This window comes from Lissotriton helveticus, chromosome 7 (assembly GCF_964261635.1).
Source record: "Lissotriton helveticus chromosome 7, aLisHel1.1, whole genome shotgun sequence".
NCBI lineage: Eukaryota > Metazoa > Chordata > Amphibia > Caudata > Salamandridae > Lissotriton > Lissotriton helveticus.
This window is the reverse complement of record NC_136068.1, coordinates 1,294,902,908-1,294,929,618: the sequence shown is the minus strand read 5'-3', so window position 1 is coordinate 1,294,929,618 and position 26,711 is coordinate 1,294,902,908. Positions and strand designations below refer to the sequence as shown.

The following is a 26,711-nucleotide window of genomic DNA, read 5'->3' as shown; positions in this document are numbered from 1 at the left end:
TCTCGAATGGTGGATTCAGCCACTAAGCATGGGCGTAAAATCCGTTCCGCTCGCGGATTTTGCGGATTTTCGGTAAATTCGCAATCCGCGAACTCTAGCGAACTTGCCGAAAATTCGTAAAATCTGTGCGAAGCGGATTTTTTGCTTGCCAACTAGAATACTATACAATTTCGCGGGAGTAAATACTTGCGAACACGTAGATGCGGCGGGCAGCGACAATCTCGCAATTGCGAGATTGCAAAATTTGCAATTTCGCACAAGAAATCCACCAGCAGGCAGCATAAACCTTGAAAATTATGATTTTTATCAGAATAACTCCTCAGGTTGACATTTGCCTGCACTTTTTCTTTGCAAGGAGTCCATTTTGGGGGGTGGGGGTGGGAGGAAGGAAGTGCCCCACAGTCTCCAACTTCCTGTTCCTGTCCACCAGGCTCCTCCCAGTGCTTTCTTCATGTGCTGGTCACTTTGATTTGGATCTTGACCTGGAAGGATTACTTTTGTGGATGCTGCTGGATATTTGGATTTTTGCAATACTGAAAGCACTCAGCAGGTGCAAAAGTTCAATCTTATCATTGGTAACCATTCCCTGTAGTGCTTCCTGAGGGGCCGCTTCAGAGTTCATTTGCCTACTTGCAACTATTCTATGACCCTGCTCTGACCCTCACAGCAGGCTCAGAGAATAGCTACAAGTATACAACAAAGGTCCTGTTAAAAAAATTACACTGCAACAGAAAGCAATTACAGACAATACTGAAAGCACTCAGCAAGTGCAAAAGTTCAATCTTATCATTAGTAACCATTCCCTGTAGTGCTTCCCGAGGGGCCTTTTCAGAGTTCAGCAAATTACAGATAAGGAAGCAGGTGCCAGCCAGACTGGATGTTTAAATTCAGTGACACATTAATCAACCCCAAATTAATTCATGTCAGTTGAAGCAGGGCAGGTGTGCTTGCTTTTTTTCACCCCCATAATCTACAGTGATAAACCAACCAGAGGGTGGCAGTGATGTACCAGAGGGTGGCATGGGTGTACCAGAGGGTGGCAGTGGTGAAACAGAGGGTGCTGTGAACCTGTGATGATGAACCAGATGTAGAAACAACATAGTCACGGCCGTTGCGAGCCGACAAGTAAGTTCGCAATTGCGAACTGGTACAGAACCCTCGCGAACTGGCAGAAATCCTTGCGAACATAAAAAAAAAAAAATTCACGAGAGTTCGCGGATTTTGCGGATTGCGAATCCGTAAATACGCAAGTTCGCGGATTGCCAATTCGTAAAATTCGCCCATGCTTATCAGCCACCCAATCTGTCTCGAGGCCTACCCTCTTGACTCAAGCATCTCTTCAGTTTATAACTACGGATGCATCTCTGGAAGGTTGGGGAGCCTTTCTCCAGGAGCTTCAGATCAGTGGGAAGTGGTCACCTCCCGAGCGAAGACTACACATAAATCTCCTAGAACTCAGAGCTGTCTACCTAGCCCTCCTGGCTTTCCTTCCCAGAATAAAAGGTTAGCAAGTGCTTGTCAGGATGGACAACACTACGACAATGCACTACCTGAACAAGCAGGGGGGACACGTCCGCTCTCACTCTCTCAAGAATCACAAAATATCTGGCACTGGTCTCTTCGGAAGAACATTTCCCTACGAGCCGAATACGTTCCAGGAAAGGACAATGCGTTGGCAGACTCACTGAGCAGAATGCAGATCACCTGCCACGAGTGGGAGTTATATCAACACACTCTCGACAGCGTCTTCTCTCTGTGGGGCGAACCCCTGTTGGATCTTTTCGCCACACGACAAAACGCCAAATGCCAACACTTCACAAGTTGGCATCCCCAACAGGGATCTCTAGGGAATGCATTTTCAATAGGATGGTTTGGCGTATTCGCCTACTCCTTTCCGCCGTTTCCACTGATCCCCGGGATCCTCAGTAAGATGGAAGCAGAACCTTGCACACTGATTCTAATTGCCCCAGAATGGCCTCGCCAACACTGGTTCACGGAGCTTCATCTCCTCTCCCGGCAAACACCAATTCCATTGGCACTGTTTCCATCTCTCCTCACAATGAACCAAGGACAAGTCCAGCACCCGGACCCATCTTCTCTCAAATTGTCCGCCTGGCTCCTGAGTTCCACGAGTTTCAGGATTTGAACATTCCTCCGGAATGCAGAGCTGTCCTATCCCGTGCCGAAGCAGATAGCACTGTATCTGGTGCAGGTCGGCTGGAGTGCTTCCTTTCACGTCCTCTCTAGAAGAGATATTACCATACCTCCTTCATTTGGCTCCTTCGGGCCTCGCCCACGCTTCCATCAAAGTACGCCTGGCAGCAATATCCCGTTTCAGGAGATCTTATAATGGACCTTCTCTTTGGTTGAACAGATCAATAAAACATTTTCTCAAAGGCCTGTTTTGGACTTTCCCTCCTGTAAAGTCGCCACCTCCAACATGGCAACTAAACACAGTACTTGCTCAGCTGATGAAGCACCCTTTTGAGCCGATACACAGGGCTGACCTCAAGTTCCTATCTTGGAAAACTGCGCTCCTATTAGCCCTTGCATCTGCAAGGCGAGTTAGTGACCTTCATGCTTTCATGATTCAAGATCCCTTTCTACAATTTAAAAATCACAGGGTAATTCTTCGGACTAACCTTAAACTTATTCCAAAAGTACCATCAGACTTTCACTCAAATGAGCCTATTGTCTTAAGAACTTTCTTTCCAAATCCTCAAACGGCAGCGGAAAGAGCTCTCCATTCTCTGTATTTAAAACGCTGCCTTAAATTCTACCTTGACAGAACAAAAACTTTCCGCGAATCCAACCAACTTTTTATGGGTTACAGCTTACCCAGGAAGGGTTTCCCACTCACAAAGCAAAGCATTTCCAGATGAATCTCTGGTGCCATTGTCTTGTCACCAGCAGGCTGGTCAGCCTTTACAATCACAAATACGTGCCCATTCCACTAGAGCAGTCTCTACTTCTACGTCACTATTTGCAGGAGTGCCCATCACGGAGATTTGCAGGAAGGCAACATGGAAGACGCCGCATACATTTACCAAACATTACTGTTTGGATACAGAACTCACTAAGGATGCTGCGGTGGGACAGGCGGTGCTGCATCATCTATTTCGATAGAGGCAAGCCTTCCTTCCTTCCCACCAACCTTTCTTTTATTTTGCCTCGCACATTTCCCTATCACTAGTATACCTATTGCCAGATTTGCAATTTATCGCTTTGCAGTTTACTGTTGCAATGTATGCATATATATAGATATGTATTTGTTTACTAATGCTTCAGGTTCTGTATGCAAAAACAAATGTGCTTATCATTGGTTTCTACTCTGATTCAGGCATGTGAATCTATGAAAGATACCCTAATACTGGATAAGAAATGCGTCACTTACCTGTAACTGCAGTTATCCAGTATTGGTATCTTTCATAGATTCACATGCAACCTACCCGCTTCCCTTGGAAGGGCTCACCTAGTACTCGCAGTTGTTCCTCTATATAGCACTGTACTTAAGAAAATCTGAGGAACTAGAGCTCCTTCCAGGAAGGTTCCAGAGGGTGGTGGTAGCTGACTGGTTGCTCTCTAGAGTTTGGCCCTTATTACAAAAGGACCTGGATATGTTACTAATGTGAGGCCTTTGGCCTATTACTCTGTATGTCTAATGGGACATTACTTTATTTATGTACCGGGGACTCCCATCCCAAAGGCGGGGAATGATTCAGGCATGTGAGTCTATGAAAGATACCAATACTGGATAACTGCAATTACAGGTAAGTAACGCATTTCTTTGGGGTCACTACCGCATTACAAAGTACTTGGCAGTAGTAGTCCCATATTACTTCCATATTGGTGGTCCCTTATCCGGACGATTCGCTCATCAAATCCAGCAACCGCCAACAGTGTCAACAACATGTTCAGTTAACAGTGGATCTACTCCAGAATTAGGGTTCACCATCAATGTCCCCAAATCTCACCTTCTACCTCTTCAACTTCAATCATATGTGGGAGCAATCCTCAACACACAGTCGGAACTAGCTTACCCCAATCTTGCTTGAATAAAACATTTTCAGACACCTCTACCTCAATTTCAGCCAAACAAAACACTAACGATTCGGACTGTCATGCGTCTACTAGGAATGATGGTGTCTTATATTTCCACAGTTCCCCACGCAATACTACATATGCGCCCACTAAATCAATGTCTGTCCCTCCAGTGGTCTCAGTCAGAGGGTCACCTCGAGGATCTAGTGTTGATAGACTGCCACTCTCCCCATTCTCTGCAATGGTGGAATTCCATTAATCTATTGAAAGGGCAAACTTTCTTAGACCCTTTGCCTTTCATCACTCTTACCAAAGACGCTTCGGTGACAGGTTGTGGTGCAGAACCACAACACTTGGCAATACAAGGTCTGCAGGACTAGTTGGAACTTCAGGCAATCTTTCTAGCACTTAAAGCATTCCTTTCTCATGTACCTCACAAGGTTGTCCTAGTCTGGACGGACAATATGACAGCCATGTACTATCTGCAAAAACTGGGGGCGACAGTCTACTCAGTTGTCACACCTCTCTCGGACCATATAGAACTGGGCTTTTCACTATCACATTGATTTGTTGACAAAATATCTGCAGGGGACGGACAACGATCTTGCGGACCTGCTTAGCAGGACACACCAACAAACCCACGAATGGGAACTCAGCCCACAAGTCCTACTTCCGTACTTTGAGAAGTGGAGGGGTCCTCAAATAGACTTACTTGCCACAGCCGAAAATACAAAATGCCCAAACTTCACCTACAGGTTCCCACACCCACTATCCAAAGGCAACGCACTATGGAGGAGTTGGTCAGGGATATTTGCTCATGCTTTTCCACCTCTCCCTCTCATTCAGTTTCTGGTTCGGAAGCTCAGGCAAGCATCACTCGCCATGATCCTTGTAGCTCCCACCTCAGCCCTAGTACACATCACTGCTACATCTCTCAGTAGAACCACACGAGAAGCTCCACAACAGGCCAGACCTTCTCATTCAGGATCTGGGACAAATCAGACACACAGACCACAAGATGCTCAACCTAGCGCTTTGACTCCGGAGGTCTTAAAATTTGGTTATTAAACTTACCAACAGAATGTATGGACATTCTTAAACACGCACACATACCCACAACTTGCTACAAAATGGAAACATTGTGTTTGATACTGCCAATCTAAACAAATCAATCCCATCAAAGTGCAGGACATTATTTGGTACTTGCAACATTTGCAAAAGTACAATTTAGCATATACTTCCATTAGGTTGCATCTTGCTGTGATAGCTGTCTATCTCCAAAACAGCATAATTGCAAAATAGTATATAGCCCTCTTCAAAATTCCAGTCATTAAAGCATTCATGGAAGGACTCACATGAGTCATTCCACCTTTGGTACCTCCAGCACCCTCTTGGAACCTAAACATTCGTCGTCCGCGTATGTGACGTCAGCAAGGTCACATAAGTCACATAAGTCCCACCTCAGGACGCTGATATCAGTTTCTTTCTTTCCGCGTGCAACGCGGATCCGGATTGAGTTCCCTTGGCCTGTTTTCAGGCCTTCTTTTAACACCTTTGCATTGGGAACAGTGTGCACATGCCTTCGGGTTTCAAGACGTGTACTTCGTGTACGCATCAGATGTCGGGGACGGACCCTCATCCTATTTATATGTGGTGTTTGGGCGAGCACCATCATTCCACGGACTGCGATGCTTGTCAGCATAGCAAGCTGAAGTCCCGGCGGGAACGCCGAATGAAATTGCTTTCGGCCCGCTTGTCCAGATCGGTTTCTTCACGCGTCCGTCCCCTACCTCGGAAGGGTCCAGAAACCGCTGATTCCGACTGTGGCATCGTCCCTCACCGAGGCCCCATGGGCGTGGCTCGCTCGCCGGTAAGTCCTACAGCTTGTCACCGAGGCCTTGTCCTCATTCTGCAGATGGCGCGGGCCCCTCTCGGGACGTGCGCCCTTGGCCGTCGCCACCCTATCTGCCGTTTCCTGGCGTTGGGGTGACTAGGGCCCAAATGGAGGCCTACGCTACGGCTCTGCAGGCTTCTCTGGGCCCCCTCCTCTTCCTGTGATGTCCGTGGATCCATCACCATGTGAAGGGCCTTCCGTGGACTAGCCGGCGGCTCCAACTCTGGCGCCGACAAGTTCGGCTTTGGGTTTTGGAGGTGTGGTGTTGTCAAGGTGTGGCCCTATGGGGTTTCCCTCTTAGGCCCACGGCGTCCCTGCCTCGCCGCAAAACCCCCCAGGGTTCCCTGTGGTGTCGCAGGAGGTCGTCGGGCTCGCAATTCGTCCCTGAGCCCCCCTCTGTCCTCTGGGCAGCCGGTGCCTTCTCGGGGCTGACGGCTTTCATCCCTGGCCCTGGCGGCGCCGTAGGTGGAGGCCAGGACCCAGGGCGCCTCCCCGAGCCCCTCTCGGTCCTCTGCGCAGGCGGCTGCCTCGTCAGAGGTCGAGCCGGTGCCTCTTCGGCGCCGTTCATTGTCCGCCCCGGATCTGACCCCGCCCCTTTCTCCTGTCAAGCACGTGGTGATGGAGGTCAACGCGGCACCCCTGGTGGCCGCTTCGGCGCCAATTGAGGACACACCGGTGCCCATGGTGGACTCTACGGTACAAAAGGGGGTGGTGATGGATGGAGCATCTGAACCAATCAAACACTCGCACCCAGTCAACAGATCTGGGTTTAATCCATCACCGTTCTTTAGCCCACTCTGCCACCCCAGTTCAGACATGGCCATATGCAAATCAGTCTTACCCTGTGCCTCATGGGAACAGTCCAGCCCGAATATTGCCGTGTCTGAACTGGGGTGGCAGAGGGGGCTCAAGAACGGTGATGGATTAAACCCAGATCTGTTGACTGGGTGTGAGTGTTTGGTTCAGATGCTCCGTCCATCACCACCCCCTTTTGTACCGCTTTGTTCGCCATAAGTTGGCAGGGTATGCTCAGACTTGAGTCCCTTGCTCACTTTGCCACTGGATTCAAGCAAGCCTGGCTGATGACGGCTGAAATGCCTGAAACCGGTCCTAGGAAGCTTGTTTTCGGTCCAGGGAAGGCTATGGCTTGGCAGTTCGGGCTGGACTGTACCCATGAGGCACAGGGTCAGGCTGATTTGCATATGGCCATGTCTGAACTGGGGTGGCAGATTGGGCTAAAGAACGGTGATGGATTAAACCCAGATCTGTTGACTGGGTGTGAGTGTTTGATTGGTTTAGATGCTCCGTCTATCACCACCCTCTTTTGCACCACTTTGGTCGCCATAAGTTGGCAGGGTATGCTCTGACGTGAGTCCCTTGCTCACTTTGCCAATGGATTCAAGCAAGCCTGGCTGATGACGGCTGAAATGGCAGAAACCAGTCCTAGGAAGCTTGTTTCCGGTCCAGGGAAGGCATGGCTTGGCAGTACAGGCTGGACTGTTCCCATGAGGCACAGGGTCAGACTGATTTGCATATGGCCATGTCTGAACTGGGGTGGCAGAGTGGGCTAAAGAACGGTGATGGATTAAACCCTGATCTGTTGACTGAGTGTGAGTGTTTGATTGGTTCAGATGCTCCGTCCATCACCACCCCCTTTTTTACCGCATGGTGGACTCTACGCGCCGCCCCAGCGTCGGGTCCTCCACTCGTCTCCGGGTGGCCCTTTTTCTCCGGAGGTTTGTCATCTCCTTGTCTCCTCTTCTTCGGAGACTGGAAGCTGCGTCGTTGCTTTTTCCTCTGCATTTTCCAGAGAGGGCTCTACACCGTCTCCGAGGCCACACTCCCTGGACCCACTCTTCCGCTCCTCGCGGTTGGTTACCCCGCAGACTTCTCCACCTTCTCTGGAGACCCCTCAGGTCCCTCACTCGCCTAAGGGCCTTCCATCTTTTAGGGGCTGGCCGTTTCTTCCTCCAGTTGGGCTCGGGGATGGGCAGCTTAGTTTGCAGCCTTCGCCCACAGAAGAGTTGCTCTCTCCCCCGCGACGCCCTACGGAGGCGAGTATAGCCTTTGTCTGGGCCATTGCCACGGCCGCTGGCATTTTGCAGGCTGGCACCCCGGTCAATCCTATCCCTCCGGACCATTTGTTGGAGGTTCTTCCCCAGGGCTCTGGTGAAAGGGAGCTGCTTCTTCCTTTTGAAGCTTCGCTCCACAACTCTCTTTTGGGGGCCTGGGGGCATCCTGCTACGAGAGATCCGGTGCTTCAGCCGCTTCTCCACCGCCACCGTCCTGCCCCGCATGATCCAGTCTGCCTTTTTTCCCCACCATTCAGCCCAGGGCCCTGTCCTGCAGTCTGCTTTTCCTTATTTGCCTTCAGTGTTGCTCCCTGTGTTGCGGGAGGGACGGTGGTTGGACTCCAGGGGGCGTAACATCTTCGCTTTCACCAGTGCTGCTTTGCGCGCACTCAACACACTTTGTGTGTGTATGTATATGTATAACTTTATTGCATGATTAATTAAAACCTTTGCAAACAAATAAAACATTAGTTCACAAGATACAGATTCTTCTTTAAAAGATGTTAAAAGATTACAAATATGTTGTAGGTCATTAAAATTGCAAAGGAGTACAAATTTGTAGGTAAAATAGTTCTTCTTAGTGAAAAAGATAAATCAGCATAGGGCTTGTTCTCATTGGCGGATCCACACCAAGAAATGATATTTTTGGAGAGAACGAGTCAATGAGCTCATAGCCAGGCCATACTGACTGCTGGGAGCTTAGCAACCAGGGAGGTATTCATAAGACTTAATCAAAGTGGTAGGAGAGACGGTTGTTGACCTTGACTCGTAAGTACGATAGCATAGGTTAAAGACCGATGACTTGGGGGTCTTCCGGACTTAGCTTAGCGTTCGCTTCCCTCATAAACCGAACAAGGCTGCAGGAAAGACGGATGTTGCTGCCCTCAAAACAGGCCTTTGTGTGTGGGCCAGGGCTACCTCTGGCCTTTGGGAAACCGCGGAGTCCCTTCTGTCTCGCTCCTCCCATGAAGGTGTCGGCGCTGATCTGCGGCACCATGTGCTGGACGGTCGGGAGTTAGCTGCATTCATTCTCTTCCAGGGGATATTCATCAATAGTCATAAGCACTGAATAGTCCCGCCCACGTGCGGGACCCCGGAGCAATAGCCAATAATATGCATATATTTACATATATATATATATAAATACATATAAATACACATAAAATAACCATATATATATATAGATAATATGCATATACATATACATATGCAGCCCAATATACACCATACTAGGCTCAAAAACTGCCATTATTGCCTGTAAAATCTTTACATTTGCTAAATAAAGACATATAAATTACATTATATGACAATGCAAAGAAGAAAACACTGCCCTGGTTTTCTTTGAAACACACAACCTTTATTTTCAAAGGTAAAACAGGCAGGATCATAGGGGCAGCTTTAGCCTAGATAGGCTGCATAGTAACAACAGAAAAATCTGGCGTCGTGCCTTTAAGACCTCTGTGAGCCTCTAGGCTCCCATCATGCACCACAGGTGACAGTTAGGTCAGTTCTTTTTTCCGGCTCCTTCTGTGAGGATCCTAGAGCATTGAGCTCACCAGTTGGTGATATTTTTTCACTTTCTTCTGGTATTTCTCAAATTTTTTCGTCTTTACTCGACGTCTTTAGTCATTATCTGACTAATACAACAATTTTTTGCTGTTTTTTGGCTATTTTTCCAGTCATAATGCCGGCCTTATTTGTTAAGTGTCCGGCCTGTGGTAAAAAAATGGCCAAGACAGACCCACATTCGGTCTGTGTAGCTTGTCTACCATCTTCTCACAAGCCAGAACTCTGCTACCACTGCAGCAAGTTGTCAAATAGAACTTTGAGAGAGAGAGAGAGAGAGAGAAGAGCAGGCTTCAGTCCCTGCATGACAGAGGAGAAACTGTGAGTGGAAGAGAAGAATTTCATTCCAGGAAGCCGCCTTCTCAGCACAAAGAGCGCAAGGAGAGAGGGGAGAAGAGAAAACATCGGTCTCCTTCAACTTCGAGGGACAGATCTTCTTCTAAGGTACCTGTGTGCTCAAAATCAGCATCGAAATCACCGTCGCGGTGTCCGTTGATGTCGAAACATCCCTCGCCGTCGAAGAAGATTTCGCAGTCGAAGCAAGGCGAGAAGCGACATGAGCGTTGGCGGTCCAGGTCTGGCTCCCCTACGACTGTGAGAGGGCGGGACTCGACGTTGTCTCATCGACGCCGGCGGTCGCCGCCGAGAGGCTCGAAACATCAGTCAAGGTCGCCGTCGAGAGGTGCCATGACGTCGACGTCGAACCGGGCAGTAGAGGTTTCGACGTCGAAGAGCCCAAGTCATGTGGCGTTGAGGCACACGACGACGAGAAAATCATCGCCGTCAAGGCGCTTGATGTCGACGCCAAAGAGACCATCGTCGTCGAGGAGGTCGCCGCCGAGGAAGTCGCCGCCGAGTAGGTCGCCATCGAGGAGATCGCCGTTGGAAAAGTCGACGTCGAGGAGGCTGTCGCCGACGTCTCCTGCAGCTAAGAGGCCTAGAACGGTGTCCAAAGACCGATCTAAGGTTTCTATTGTGTCTTCTGGGAGTTCCTCTTCCTCCCCTGGGCTGCGGATTGTGCAAATCTCTCCAGAGCCCTCACGAGCACCTTCACCTACAGGGGCTAATATCTCGCCACGATGGCTGGGGGAGATCAGAGACTGGAAGATAAGGAGGATTAACCTTCCAAAGTCTTATTCCAGGTCTCCTGTGTCTGTAAGACCTACTTCGAGATCAAGATCGCCCCTAATACAGCTGGTGCAGTCTCCGAGAAGACGTGAGCGTACTCCTCCGAGAAAGTCTCCTTCAGAGAGGAGGCGGACTTCACCCTCTCCTAGGTCTTCGCGTCACCGTTCTTCTAGGAGACGCGATGCTAGATCCTTGACAAGGTCTACAAATTCGAAGAGAGGGATTACTCACCGACGCTGTCATCAACCCCTCCAAGTAGGATATCACCGATTGATGACATGATTACCTTTAATGAAGTTCTCTGTCGTGGAGCAGCGAAACTTAATATCGAGATGCCGGTCTCTACTGCCAAGACAACGGTCATTTTCGAAACGTTACATCAGAAATTATCATCAAGGCCTTTACTTCCTCTGGTTCCAGGTCTGTTGGAGCCTGCGGAGCACAAGTTCTTAACTCCTGCATCTTTGGGAGCGGACAATGATCCGTTATTTTTGAGGTCTGAGCCACAACCTGATTCGGTCATAGTCTCAGCGGCACGTAAGAATCAGACAGGAGCGACGTCATCCTCTGTGCCTCCTGATAAAGACAGCAAAGCTATGGACTCAGTAGGGAAGGGAATGTGTGCCACCTCTGCTTCCTATATGAAGGTCGCCAGCGCCTCCGCTTTACTGGGTCGCTATGACCGCGCACTCTGGGATTCCTTGTCTCGGTTTGCAGAAAAACTTCCCAAAGAAGACAAGCATGATTTTCTTGAAATTCTTCATGAAGGTGGGCTAGTGGCTAACCAGGTGATTAGCGCAGCTGCTGATGCTTCCGACCTGTCTACACATGGTTACGCTCATGGACTCTATGCCAGGCGCTCAGCTTGGCTAAGGCTTACGGGTCTTAAGCCTGAAGCGCAACACCGAATACTTAATCTGCCGTTTAATGAAAAATCGCTCTTTGGCTCTCATGCTGACGATGAGCTGTCGAGAATGAAGACGGAGCTTGATACTGTGAGAACTGTTGGTCTCGAAAAGAGAAAGGACTTTAAGAAAAAATACCATCCTTACGATTGGAGACAGAACCAACAGAGGGTTCAAACCCCTCAATGGTCATCACAACAGAATCAGGGAAGATCTCAGTTCTCCCAGCGTCGTCCTGGTAGAGGAAGGGGTGGCATTTCCAGACAGTCTGCACCTGGAAACAAGCAGCATCAACAAAAACAGTGAGTTTTTGCTTCCCCTGAGCCCGTTACCCACTCCGGTGGGGGGAAGTGTTCGTTTTTGCCTGGAAGAGTGGAAAAACATCACAATCGACAAATGGGTGCTGAATATTGTAAAAAATGGATATACAATCAGGTTCAAGTCTCCTCCACCTTCCATTCCTCCTCAAAAGACTGTGATCCATCGACTTCATCTTTTGAAGCAGGAAGTGTCTGCATTAATCCTAAAGAAGGCCATCGAGGAGGTCCCGAGGACACAGCGTCGACAAGGCATTTACTCCCGATATTTTCTAGTTCCAACGAAAGGTCCAAACAAGAAGTTCAGGCCCATACTAGATCTCAGGGGCCTCAATCAATTCATTCGGCGAGAAAAGTTCAGAATGCTGGCGTTACATCAAATAATTCCACTGTTGCATCAAGAGGATTGGATGTGCTCTATAGATCTTCAAGATGCTTATTTCCACATCCCCATCGCCCCAAAGCATCGGAAATTTCTAAGGTTTTGCATACAAACCAGCCATTACCAGTTCACAGTCTTGCCCTTCGGGCTAAAGTCAGCTCCTCGCACCTTCTCAAAGTGCATGGCAGTCGTAGCGGCCTTCCTAAGGAAGAGACATATTTTCGTCTATCCCTATCTAGACGATTGGCTGCTAAAGAGTGCGTCTCCGATTCTGCTTCAGCAACATCTCACGTTCTGCATACATCAGCTGCGGAGGCTTGGCCTACACGTAAACTCCAAAAAGTCTATCCTCAATCCCATGCAGAGGATACACTATCTGGGCGCACTTCTTGATTCAAAGGACGCAAAAGCGTATCCTTCGGAGGAGAGACTATCCTCCATTCTCCTCAAGTGTCAAACCTTACTAAAGATTCCTCGACCAACGGCCAGACAGATCTCATCTCTGCTAGGGTCCATGGCGTCTTGCATTTTCCTCGTTCCGAACGCCAGGCTACACATGAGACCTCTGCAGCAGTCTCTGGAGGATCAGTGGTCCCAGTTTTCAAACCGTTGGGAGGACAAACTGTCACTACCCCTGTCAGTGCGGATCTCCATTCGATGGTGGATGCAGCGCAGTCATCTGGTAGTGGGAGTGCCTTTCCAAGAGGACATGCCCAGACGATCGCTGGTGACAGATGCGTCCCTTCAGGGATGGGGCGCCCATCTGGGGTCCCTTCAAGTTCAAGGAGTGTGGTTAGAGTAAGAAAGACTGTATCATATAAACATGTTGGAACTCAGAGCTGTCCATCTAGCTCTCAAGGCTTTCCTTCCCGCGATCAAGACATCCTCCCTGCTTGTTCAAACGGACAACACAACAACGATGTACTATCTGAACAAGCAGGGCGGAACGAGATCCAGACCTCTGTCGCTGGAAGCGAAAGCAATCTGGAAGTGGCTTCTGGCTCGGGGTATGAACGTTTCAGCTATCCATCTGCCGGGTGTCCTCAACGTCCCAGCAGACAACCTAAGCAGACACTTCGCAGAAGCACCCGACTGGGTCTTAAAAGACGAAGTGATAAGAGATGTCTTCCAGGCCTGGGGGTCACCAGAAATCGATCTCTTTGCAGATGCCGAAAACGCAAAATGCCGCGTCTTCGCGTCCAGGTACCCACAACGAGGGTCCAAGGGGAATGCTCTATGGATGGACTGGTCAGAGACATTACTCTACGCTTTTCCACCGATTCCACTCATTCCCTTGGTGATTAAGAAGCTGTACAAGTCCAAGACAGACATGATCCTGGTGGCTCCGGAATGGCCTCGCCAATGGTGGTCCATCTCCTGTATCTATCCAAAGTACTGCACAGGAGGCTTCCTTGCTGTCCGGATCTGCTGACCAGAGAGAACGGCAGGGTGTTTCATCCCAACCTGCCGTCCCTGAAGCTAGCAGTATGGTTCCTGAGTTTGTCCAGTATGGACATCTAGGCCTCTCGCAGGACTGTATGCACATTTTAAGAGAGGCGAGGAGAGCTTCTACAAGAAAGTCGTATGCTTTCAAGTGGAAGCGGTTTTTGCATGTGGTGTGCTGCTGAAGGTCATGACCCTATTCGAGGTCAGGAACAGGTACTGTTACCATACTTACTTTCTTTGGCCAAAGCAGGTTTACAATATTCCTCTATAAAGGTCCATCTGGCAGCAATAACAGCATATCGAAAGTCCCCTACCCAGGTTTCTTTCTTTCAAATGCCAGTTGTGAAGGATTTTCTGGAGGGTCTCAGGAAAGTGTATCCTCCCGTGAGGGCTCCCTTTCCTCCTTGGGAGCTTAATGTGGTTTTGTCTAAATTGATGGGTCCTCCATTCGAACCTATTCATAAGGCCTCCCTTCAACATCTGTCGTGGAAGGTGTCCTTCCTTGTAGCTATCACTTCTGCGCGCAGGGTGAGCGAGATTCAGGCCTTTTGTGCTACAGAACCCTATCTCGTTTTCCATGCGAATAGAGTGGTGCTTCGACTCATCCAAGATTTCTTCCTGAGGTAGTCTCGGATTTTCACATTAACCAGTCAGTTACACTGCCTACGTTTTTTGCTAATCCGAACACTCCAGCTGAAAAAGCTCTACACTCTTTGGATTTAAAAAGAGTTTTGAAGTTTTATCTGTGTTAGAAAGACTGATCATCTGTTTGTGAACTACGGTCCTCTGAATACGGGCTTGCCTGCGTCTAAGAGGTCCATTTCTAGATGGATTGTGTCATGCATTACGTTATCTTATCAGTTGGCACGGAAACAGCTCCCGGCAAACCGAGAGCGCATTCCACTAGAGGAAAGGCTGCTACTATAGCAGTGCTTAAAAATGTTCCTGTTCATGAAATTTGTAAGGCAGCTACGTGGCGTTCGGTTCATACCTTTGCTCGCCATTACTGCCTTGATTCTGATACTCAGGCAGATGCTCAAGTTGGTCAAGCATCCCTGAGGAATTTGTTTGGATAATATATATATTAGTATACTGTTTAGAGAGTCTGGTATTCGTCCGCAGGGTATGGGATGGGCTTGCTACTCTATTCAGTGCTTATGACTATTGATGAGTATCCCCTGGAAGAGAAGGATTAGTTACTTACCTGTAATCCTAGTTCTCTTCCAGGGGTATACTCATCAAAGTCATAAGCAACCCACCCTCCTCCCCGGGCGAATACCAGAGCTGTCTATTTTACATGTTACCCATGCAGTTATCACACTGTTCGACGCCGTCCAAAAGAACTGACCTAACTGTCACCTGTGGTGCATGATGGGAGCCTGGAGGCTCACAGAGGTCTTAAAGGCACAGCGCCAGATTTTTCTGTTGTTACTATGCAGCCTATCTAGGCTAAAGCTGCCTCTATGATCCTGCCTGTTTTACCTTTGAAAATAAAGGTTGTGTGTTTCAAAGAAAACCAGGGCAGTGTTTTCTTCTTTGCATTGTCATATAATGTAATTTATATGTCTTTATTTAGCAAATGTAAAGATTTTACAGGCAATAATGGCAGTTTCTGAGCCTAGTATGGTGTATATTGGGCTGCATATGTATATGTATATGCATATTATCCATATATATATATATATATATATATATATATATAGTTATTTTATGCGTATATATATGTATTTATATATATATATATATATATATATACATATGTAGATATATGCATATTATTGGCTATTGCTCCGGGGTCCCGCACGTGGGCGGGACTATTCAGTGCTTATGACTTTGATGAGTATACCCCTGGAAGAGAACTAGGATTACAGGTAAGTAACTAATCTTTCTCCGTTCTGCCTTAGATCTTTCTGATTCCCTCGGCCGTGCTATGGCGAGTTCTGTGGCTCTCCGCCACGATGCTTGGTTGCGGGATGGCGTCTTTCCGGAGAATATAGAGAGAGTCTGGTTGACTTGCCTTTTGATGGGATTCTTTTCTTTAACACCCACGCTGATTCGGCCATTCGATGAATCCTTGCGGGGCTCCGTCCTCCTCCCCCTCCGTAAGCTTTGGCTTGTAGGTCCTCTGGTGCCTTATGGGAGGCGTTCGTCCCACCTTTTTCTTGGGCCTAGTGCTTCGGTTGGCCCCTCTGTGTGTTCTGTGTGACTTGGAATGCCTTCAGGGTCCTTCAGTTGGCTCCCCAGTACTGTTGGCTGCTACTACAGCCCTTTAGCTTGTGTGTGTTTTTTGGCTGTTAGTGCAGCCGTTTGGGTCCTCAGGATGGACCAGCTGTGTAATTTTTGGCTGATTGGTAAGCCACCTGTGGTACTCCCACAGGTCCTTTATGTTCTTGATCTCAGTTGCTGCTGGGTTTTTCCCTAAGAGGTGTTCCCATGTTTTGTTTTGGGACGTGTCATACCCTAGGTGGGGTACTTGTAGCTATTGTATAGCTCTGTCCTAAGCTGGACGAGTGTGGATACCTTCTTGGGTTCCTCACGTTTCCTGGTGTCACTGTATACCGCTTGCGGAGTCCTTTTTCTTCCGTCTTAGCGCAACTTGCTCTGCTACAGGCTCTGTCCTTCTCCGTATCCGATGGTGTTCCTATCCTTTGTCTTCAGGGCTTGCCTGTCGTGCCTTTTGTCCCTCTTCAACCACTGGATCCCCATACCGACTTTGTTCATGCCGTCTACGGCATTGTCATGGTGTTTCCACCTTGATATCCGGTTTTTCAGCCTGGTCCTCTGTTGTGTTCCAGGAGGGTTAGGATACTCCTTGTGTTCTCCTGTGTTCTGTTTGAGGGCTCTAGGTTTATACTGCATATTTCCCCCCTCTCAGCTTCTTGCCGGTCCTACTTCCTTTCGTGGGTCGGGTTGAGCCCTTGGGACGGTTCTTCTCTGGGCTGGTTCTGGGGTTCCCTTACCTCTTCCTTCATCTTGCGCTTGGCTTGCTCTGGGCACACTACTTCTTCATATTACCAGCTGCCGGCTGCGCACCGGGTAGTTCTGGTCCACCTCTGTGGGCCTCTGCGTGTACCTGTGTGCTCCTGCCCCTTGTCTGCTGCGGTTTTGCAAGGCTGTGTCTTCCTCCGCACGCCTGCGCTTCTCGGCTGGTAGGGGGGCTGTTCCTGCCTTGTCGGCTGCCTCTGGGCTGATGCCAGTTCAACTGTCCCCTTCTCTGGGTGTGTGTGCTCCTGTGGCAGGCTCTGCCTTTGTTTCACCTCTTCTTGGATTTTGCGGGTGGTTCTTTCTTCCTTTGGTCCCCTCTGGATGCCGTCTGTCCCTCCGGGGTTTTTTAGCGGACTCCCCTTGCCCCTCGGGTAGGCTTGTGGTTCCTGATCTTCCCTTCTCCTTGTTTTTGCTTACTCCTGCTTGGTGGGGGCTGGGGTGTCCTTCCTGTCCCCATGACACATCCCCTGTTGGGGCTCTGTGTTCTTCCAAGCTGGTGGGGTTTTCTCGCAGACCCTCCTCCCCTCTGGGCATGGCTAGGGTATCTATGCTACGTTAAGGAATCTGCGGCTAGTAGTCTCTATCAGATATACAAGTTACTTTCATTCGGTAACGATGTATCTGGTAGAGACGATTCTAGCCGCAGATTCCTTCATGGGCTGCCCTACCTCCGTGTTCTGCGAGGGCTTTTAGCTTGGTCTTCTGCTCTCGCCTCCCTCCGGGTGGCTTGTCTTCTGCGAATACCTCTTTCGCTTCCTCCCTAGCAGGATGCTATGTTCTGTTTATTTGTTTCACTCCTTCCTTCTTATTACTTGGACGGTAGGTTCGTTTTTACTTCCGCATCCCTACACCTTGGTTTTTCCAGTGTGGGGCCTACTTATAATCTTCTCCCTTTTTTCATTGCTTGGGGGTCCTAACTCCTTTGCAGTCCTTTGGGTTGGGGTCTCTTGGCTGTGCCTTGGTCCTTAGCTTCTTACAGGGGATGCAACACTCTTGAGGGTGTTGTCTTGGGGTAGCTTGTCGTTACTCATCTGTTCCATACTTGTTGCTCCTCGCTGTTATAGATTGTGAGTGCAGACTTTCTGTCGTCTGTCATGATGTTTTTCACATGTTTTTCTGCTTCCAGGGAGGATATCGCCTTTGCTTTGCAGGCTTGCTTTTTGGAGCGGTGCTCTGCTCTTTCCTTCCATGACTTCCAGTGACACAGTGCCTGGCACTGTTCCTAATGGTGCTGTTTCTCACCATTTGCTTCTTTCCTTCTGTTTCTCTGATTTTTTCGCACACTGTTCCTATATTCTCACATTTTAGTTGGTGATGGCTCTGTGTTGTGGCGCGGAAAAGTTCTCCGAACAAAACTGATGTCAGCGCGCTGGGGTGGGACTTATGTGACCTTGCTGACGTCACGTATGCAGACAACGTCAGGGCGGAGTCTCGTGGTGCTGTCTCCCCAGCGCGCAGAGATGCTGTGGCAGAAAGTTTTCCGGATCCAATCTCACGCCTGGGGATAATTCTACGTCAAGGAATCTGCGGCTAGAATCGTCTCTACCAGATACATCCTTACCGAAGGTAAGTAACTTGTACATTAGGCTCATGGGTTCACCTTTTGTGCCTTTGCACTCATGCCCCCTTCAATTTCTATAATAGAAAGTGGCATTTCTAGTTTCTATTACCTCACTCTGGCGTGTTAGTGAGCTCCAGGCATTAGCCTTAAATGAACCGGTCTTTCAAATACATGAAGACAAACTGGTTAATCGCACTAATCCTAATTTCAAACCTAAGGTAGGTGCACAATTTCATTTCAATTAATCCATTGAGCTCCTAGTTTCTTTCTCTCACCCTGATTCCGTTGCAGAAGGAGCTCTTTATACCCTAGATGTAAAAAGAGCACAAATGTTCTACATAGATAAAACAAAAAATTTCATGAAAACAAAACTGCTCTTTATGGCCTTTTCTCCACTTCATAAAGGCAACCCAAATCCAAATCAGGCATAGCCAGATGGATAGTCAAATGTATTCAAACTTGCTACATTAAAGCCAAAAGTCCTTTACTACCAGAGCACATTCCACTCATAAAAAGGCAGCCACAATGGCCTCTATGAAATATTCCCAGAACTGACAGTTGAAAAGCAGCTACATGGTCTATACTGCACACATTTACCAAACACTAGTGTGGGTGTTTTTGCATGCCAACAAGCCAGTGTAGGTCAGGCAGTGCTATGTACCCTTTTTCAAACTACTACAACTCCCAGAAGCTAGCCACCGCTTCCAAGGAGAGACTGCTTTGCAGTCTATGCAGAGCCTGTGTATCTACAGCCACACATGCCATCAAACAGATTATGTTACTACCCCTATAAGCATCTGTTTGTGGCATGTAGTGCTGTAGAGTCACATGTGCTCTCCCTCCTCCCGGGACACCTGCAGCCATTGCAGTTACGTTTGCACATTTCTCTGATACATTTATATTTAGCATGGACATCTTTATTCTTACATATTCATTGCACTCCTTTCTCCCCCTCCTGCGGTGAAAACAATTTAACAAAGGAGTCGATGCCCATGCACAATATCACTGAGCGAAGAAATCACCTTACCTTGTGACTCGAAAGTATTCTTCGAAGAAAAACAAGTTGCACAACTCCAAACCCAACACTAGATGGCAGGGGTATGCAGAGCATGTGAATCTACAACACTACATGCCACAGTTTATCATGCCTCAGTGGGACCTCTGTCTTGTACTCACATTTCTGATGTGTGCTCCTTTTGAGTCACTACACACCTGTCCTCTCAGCCTCCTAACCATCAATACGTCCTTAGTGGCGATAACATCTGCCCGGTGGGTCAGTGACTTTCAGGCCTTGACATCTAGCCTCCGTACCTAACCATGTTCCCAGGCAAGCTGGTTCTTCGCACTACAGCTTCCTTTCTACTGAAAGTTGTCACTCCCTTTCACGTAGGTCAATCCATCACCCTGTCCATCATTTATGCTCCGCCGCATCCCTCTAAGGAAGAGGAGTGTCTCCATCGACTGGCCCCAAAAAGAGCATTATCGTTCTACCTTGACCGCACGAAAGAGTTCCCGTGGACGACCAACTCTTCATGGGGTATGTCAGAGCCAAGAAGGGGAAGGCTGTGCAGAAACAGACCATGTCCTGATGGATCATGCTCTGCACCAAAATCTGCTATATACTTGTCAAGAAGCAACTCCCTGAGGGTTTACATGCTCATTCCACCAGAGCTAAGACTGCTACCAATGCCGTAGCACACGGAGTTCCGGTCATCTGCCAGGCAACAAGGAGGGCTTCTCTGCACACGTTCACATAGCACTACTGCCTGCAATTCTTTTTAGTGTGAGTTGGTTTCACAGATCCACATTTGGGGAAGTATTGCTAGGGTTTCTATTTTAAAATAAGTAATCTGCGGCTACAAGTCTCTATCAGATGAACAAACTACTTACCTTTGGTAACGCCTTATCTGGTAGAGACTCTATCTAGCCTCACATTCCTTACCAACCCACCCATCCTTGCCTCTCTGTGAACAGATATCTAGGGTCAAGGCTATTTCTTTTTCAGAGCCCTAGTTTTCTACACCAGTGATCAATGTTCTTTGTGGCTCTGCACTCCAGGTAGGGAAAGTCACGAAAAGAAACTGATGTCAGTGCGCTGGTGTGGCGCCTGTAGGCACTGTGCACGCTACGTCTGGTGTAGACAACGCCAGCGATGCCATGAGGAGCCAAACGACTCCACCTACCGGTGTGTAGGGGTACTGCTCACGAAAACTTCCAGATACAGTTTGATGCCTAAGGATAATTCTAAGGTAAGGAATTTGCAGCTAAATAGAGTCTCTACCAGTTAAGGCATTACTATAGGTATGTAACGTATTCTTTAACGAGTGTGGTAGAGGTACGATGACACAGTGGTTGTTGTGAGAAGGTCATTGGGAATTTGGGTAGAGCTGCAGTGATTAATAGCCACGGACAATGGAGTTGAGACTGGACAGTACGGTTCACAGCTTTCAGAGCTGTTGGTGCATGTGTCAGGAGACCGTGACACACATCATTTGGCTGGGCCTGCAGAGATGGCTGCCTCGGGTCTATGCGCACCTGAGAGAATACCAGGTGGTAATTAGATGGTCACTCTGGGCTTCTGAATATCACCGAAGACACTTAAATGTTCAGATTCTGAGAAAGGTGAACTAGTCAAAAGCTTTTCTTTCTGTTTTTTAGGTGGGGAATGTAGTAGTTATACAGTATGTTTGAAATGCAGGTTACATTCTGGACAGCACACCATAGGCACAGATAATGTGCCTGAGGCATCAAAGTTAAGCATGTGGTACAGAAAGCATTGAAAAGAAAGAGAAGATGTCAGAAGGACAGAGTGTATCGGAGAATGTGTGCGAAACTAAGTAAGCATGATCCACAAATCACATGGTGAGCAAATAGAGAATATGCCAGGCCCTCTCTGCGAAAAGCACATTGCTTGTGGACTTCACAGAGCAGGTTGGGAAATTGTTGATATTGGCAAAGACACACAGAATATTTGGTAGTACATTGTGTGTCTGAATGGGCATTTACAAGGTAATACAAGTAGTGACTGTCCTTCCTAGACTTATTCTCATACTCTTTCCTATAGAACCTGGAGCTCTGCTTCCATGCTGAGGGATGTGGTTTACCAATGGAAAGCCTGCACACTGACACTTTTACGGTAAGTCTGTTAATGCACATGGTCAGCTGAGCCAGCTTGAGGTCTGAAAGGCACATGTGTGGTCCAGAGAACATTTGGATGTGGTAGGCACTTGCTGTGTAATGACAGGTTGAGGCATCTTGTTGCCTCATGCTTCTGTCACCCTGCTCACCAACAGATTAGCTGCAAATGAGGAAATGTCCTCTCAGTAGTTCATAGACAAAGCAGAGGTGGTTCAACTTTTCAAACAATCTAGACACATCCTTATTTCTTTACTCACTTAGTTTTGAGAAGGATTCACATGGCAGCATGTTATTAAGTAGTAAATAACGCTGCAGATTCCAAGTTTTCCAATTATAGATATATGTTTGTAGCATGTGTGTCTGTAGTTGCAAATGGTTGCATACTCTTGCCATCTAGTGTTAGACTCAGACATTACAAGTTGTGCATGGGCACCAACTCAACCTTAGATTGTTTAGTTCTGCCATTGGGTTTGGGAGTGGTTATTTATGAACCAGCTACAACTCTTCAACTGGGAACAATCAACATGCACAGCCCTCAAGAGAGTACACAGATATTTCTACCCTTGACCGCAACTAATCGATTCAGTGCCAGTTGGATGGCACTCAGTCAATGACAGCTCCAACCCTCTTCAACCACCGAGGTCTTTACCTTGAGGAATGTCGACAGATGGAACGTACATCTTTTAAATTCTGCCCACAGTGTTATGCCAGATATTTCTGGGCTGACCACCACTAGGACTGTAACCTGTGCTTCTCCCAGATCACCAGGAGTTCGTATGCAATTTCTGCCTCACCTTCTGGTGCAAGAAGACGTTGAGGTACCAGAAGGAAAGATGCTGGGCACACCTGAAAATGCAGAGCAGGTAGTTATCGGACACCCTGGACCTCTTCGATGAGTAGGACCAGCTTAAAGTCGAAGAGGAGGAGGCAGATCCCCCTAGCAGCCCAATCCATGCCCAGCCTCAAGACATTGTCTTCGAGCACCTCTGAAGGAGAAGATGTAAACACTTCCGCATGAGCGGGACCACTCACCAGGAAGGCCAAGGGGCAGTGCTGTACTCAGTCAAACGGCCCTACACCAAGGTAGAGCACTGCTCCCACAAGAGTCAGGCATCCAATGAACATCCTGTCCAACTCCACCCTCACGCTCTGCTCAGTATTGAAAGAAGGCTTCCGAGCTGAACCACTTCCTGCCCAGGACCCCTTCACATCCGACCTCTGAGGCTTCCATCCTCCAGAGGCTCGCAAAAGAAATATACTTTAGACAAAAGCCTCTCTTTACCCCCAAATAGGAAGGTTTGCAGCCAAAGCCAGCACCCACATTGTCCTTAGTCCCCAAAGAAAGATATTCACGTCTGAGGAGGATCTTGCATTTGAGGCAAAAAGTTAATGAACCGGGTAACTCTTTCTCCTTCACAACCTTCCACACCCAAGCACCACCTCCAAGGTCACATTCACCACAACCTCATCCACCACTACAATCATCCTTGCCACAGTCTTCACCTGACTCCCAAGAAGTGTCAGTACATTATTTTGTGGACTCAGGCAACCCATACCGGAGAGAGACCCATACGATAATACTAGTTCAAGGGGTTGGGATAACCCATGGAACAGCTACAGTGTTGATCTCGTCAATAGTTAAGTATCTTACTTGGCCAAACCATCTGTGATGAATGGTACAATGGCGAACCATGTTGTCATTCAGAGCATGGCTCACCACCATAAAGTTGTCATTCACGTCGTAGAGGATAAAGACAATTTCTGGTTGAGACCATCTCCAAGATGGAACACACTGTGCAATGCTTGCCTATGCTCCAGGGTATGCTCAAGTTCGTCTTCGACAATTTTAAAGACACGGTCAGGGCCACAGTTATTATACCACGTGTGGAAAAGAAGTATAAGTCTTATCTCTATGACTTTCTCGTCAGTATAGGTCAGGTACCTCCAGGTTCTCCAGTGATACATGCCACCAGAAATAGGACCTCTGCACAGTCAAAAGGAGAGACACACTACCCCCAGATACAGCAAGCAAATGCATTTTCTGATAGGGACTTCTAGTTGAAGATTCCTTACCTTAGAATAGCCCTAGGTGTCAAACTGGATCCGGGCGATTTTCGAGGAAGTGACGTGTATGGATTTTTGAGGGAGTGGAGTTTGCGGTACCTAAATAGGTGCCACCTTGATGCGTTGAAGTCATTTTCTTTCCTTTCTGCGCAAGATAGAGTTGATCTGGTCTGAGCTACACATCTGTCACTTTTTGACTGGCTTTTTTCAATGTTTTATCAAACTTTTTTAGAAATTGGGAGGTCATGTCACCCACGAAACAGGCTGGTTTCAAACCATTTGGGGCATGTTACAGACAAATGCCAGTAAAAGGCTCCCACTTGGTATTATTGTGGCACTTAGAGTGGGACCACAACTCCAAGACCTGCAAGGACTGTCACACCATGCACCCCAAGGTGCTGAGAGAGCACTCCCTCCAACTTAACGCCTCATGACGTTGGCCGACCCCGTGACGCTCGAGGTCTCAATTGCGCGGGACTGTTCGCAGAGCCCTTCCCGACGGTCATCGTCACACTCCAAGTCGTCAGGAAAGTTGGATAAGTCCCACAAACACAAGAAGACAAAGATATCTTCGACTTCGCTGTGTCTGTTGAAGTCTTCTGACGACAAGCAGGAGCATTGTTACTCCAGGCCCCACATGTCAGCAGAACCTAAACCTGTGTGTACTCCGCGCATCCCTGATTTTGCTGGACCGACACCTGCCCAGCTTAAGGAGTTCTTTGAGACAATGTGCCTCATATTTAGGCAGCCAGGGCCCTGCTGGAGCGCCTTGATGTTCCATGGGCGCTGGATGGGCCCCAACTGGAACCATATCCATTGGTTCGTCCTCTGCAGCAGCGTTCTCCCTGGATCCATTGCCAGATCGAAAACAGAGCTGCTGGTGGGATTGAGACCTTCCTCGGTGCCCACTCCACTGCTGACCCTGCGGATGCCCCCAGGGATGGCCCACCATCACTATTCTCGACTCCAAATCGGAGCTAGTTAGGCGTCGTCTGATGCCGACTTTGGCGCCGACTGGGTTCATGCTTCCCAGAGCCGTACCAGTGGCTTATTTTTTTTTATGCCTAGAGAGGGAGACGAATGGGAGGGGTCTATGGGCACTTATGGCTACCAGCTGCCCAGAAGAGGAACGAGAACAAGACAACTGGTACGGAGGCCAGTGGATTAGACATCTTACCTGACAATGGTCTGATGTCCAGAGGAGGTAGCTTCTTTTTCAGTGGTAGCGCGGCTGAGGTCCTGGATCTTATGCTGCCCTCAGGGGCAGTCAAGACAAACGTCTTGACAGAGGTGCTTTAGCCGGGAGTCTCCCATTCTGAACCCCCACTCTCCTTAAATGAAGCCCTTACACATGTCCTATTCGGGCCTAGTCCAAGCCTTGTACAGGGGCTCCTGTGCATAGGACTATTGCTAACCACCATCGCCCTGCTCCTGGGGACCCCAGTCTCTTTACCCAGCACCCCTTCCAGAGAGCTTTAAGCCTCCATATCCAGAATTAACCTCAGTGCTATCCCTACTATTCCACCGCATAAGGAATCAGATGCTGCATGACTTTGGCAAGAACATTTTCTGTTCCACCAACCTAACACTGTGTTTGGTGAACATCGCACTCCTATTGGGCAGTTATTCCCATATTATATACAACTCTGTTGCGCAAGTGCCGCCTATGGTGTCGGAAAAGGCCCAAGCCGTAGTTACCCAGGCTATGGCTGATGGGCGCAATGAGCAAAGTTCACTATAAGGTGTGGGCTTAATTCAACTGACTCGCTGGGCTGAGCAATTTCATAGTCAGTAGGCTTGCGGCATCACACCTGGTTGAGAACGACTGGCTTTTTTCAGGGGATGTCAAGGCTCCCCTCATGGACATACCCCTGGATAGCTCTCAGCTTTTTTGGAGAGAAGGCGGGTTCAGGCCTAGAATGCATTAATGACATCAGAGCAATGACTAGGTTCTTCGGTTTGTCTATGGACTCTCGCCAACATCAATCTGCCTTCCACTTCTTTTGTGGCTATAGAAGGGGTCTCCAGCCATGCTTATTGCCACCCAGCTGTCACAGCCAACATGCTTCCCAGCCTTTTTCTGGCAGAGGGTGTGGGTCCCATAGACAATGTGGGACAGGCAGCCAACATTGTAGTCAGTCTCTCTCACCCCAACGCCCGGTAGGTGCTGCCTCCTAGCCTCTTTATTTTGTCCTCCAATCATCGTGGGCACCCAATAGGAGGCAGAATATGCCATCACCTGCCCCACTTGTGGTCAGTGACATCAGACCGCTGGTTCCTCCAGGTCGTCCAAAGGGGCTACTCCCTCCCCTTTGTGGTTACCCTGCCATCCTTGTCACCCACTTATGATGTGCTGACAGAGGACCATCTCTTTTTGCTCCATCAAGAAGTGCAGGCTCTATTGGAAAAGGAGCTATAGAGTGGGTGCCTGCATGAGAAGAGGTTGTTATTCCCACTACTTTCTGATGCCAAAGAAGGACAGAGGACTTTGTCCTATCCTAGAGCTATGCCTTCTCAACCTGTTCTTGAAAAAGTTGAAGTCCTCCTCAACCCAGTAGGCTGTATGGTAGCATTGGTCATGCCGGATGCATGTTTCCACATCCCTGTCCTGCCTGCCCACATACGTTACCAGCAGTTCACGATGGGCCAAGAGCACTTTAAGTGTGCCATGCTCCCTTTCGGCTTTACCAGTGCCCTTTGTTCGTTCATGAAAGTAATGAGAGTTGTTGATGCTCATCTGTGGAAGTCCGTGGTTCCAGTCTTCCTCTACTTTAACAATAAGCTGTTGAAGGTGGGCTAACCCCAGGCAGTCATCTCCTACCTTCAGACTACGGCTAACCTCCTGCACTAACAGGGGTTTATTATCAACATACTAAAGTCGCACCTGACTCCCTGTCATACACTCCCTTTCATCGGAGCAGTTCTAGACACTGCCGTTTCGGGCCTAATCTCCCAAGTGGCAAGTACAGGATATTCACTCTGATTCTGATGTTTCAGTCTCTATCCTGAAGATAGAGATTGATTTGAAGGCTGTTGGTCCTCATGGCATCCTGCCTCTTGATGCTTACTCATGCTCGTTGGCATATGCAGGCTGTGCAGTGGGACCAGAAGTCTCAGTGATCACAGCATATGGGGATTCTCTCCGACATGGTCAAGATTTTGAAGGAAACTGCAAGTGATCTGCAGTGGTGGGTACCAAACCATGATTGGGT

General features: G+C 48.4%; 1 protein-coding gene across 4 annotated transcripts in view; it reads left to right on the top strand.

Annotated features, from left to right (window-relative positions):
• The window catches only part of UNC13D (unc-13 homolog D), an 880,699-nt gene that overhangs the window by 737,547 nt on the left and 116,441 nt on the right, over window positions 1–26,711 (top strand). For all 4 annotated transcript variants that reach the window (XM_078654550.1, XM_078654552.1, XM_078654549.1 and 1 more), the window contains exon 28: window positions 21,362–21,433. In XM_078654550.1, the coding sequence (XP_078510676.1) occupies window positions 21,362–21,433 (72 nt within the window). The remainder of the gene's footprint in view (window positions 1–21,361; window positions 21,434–26,711) is intronic.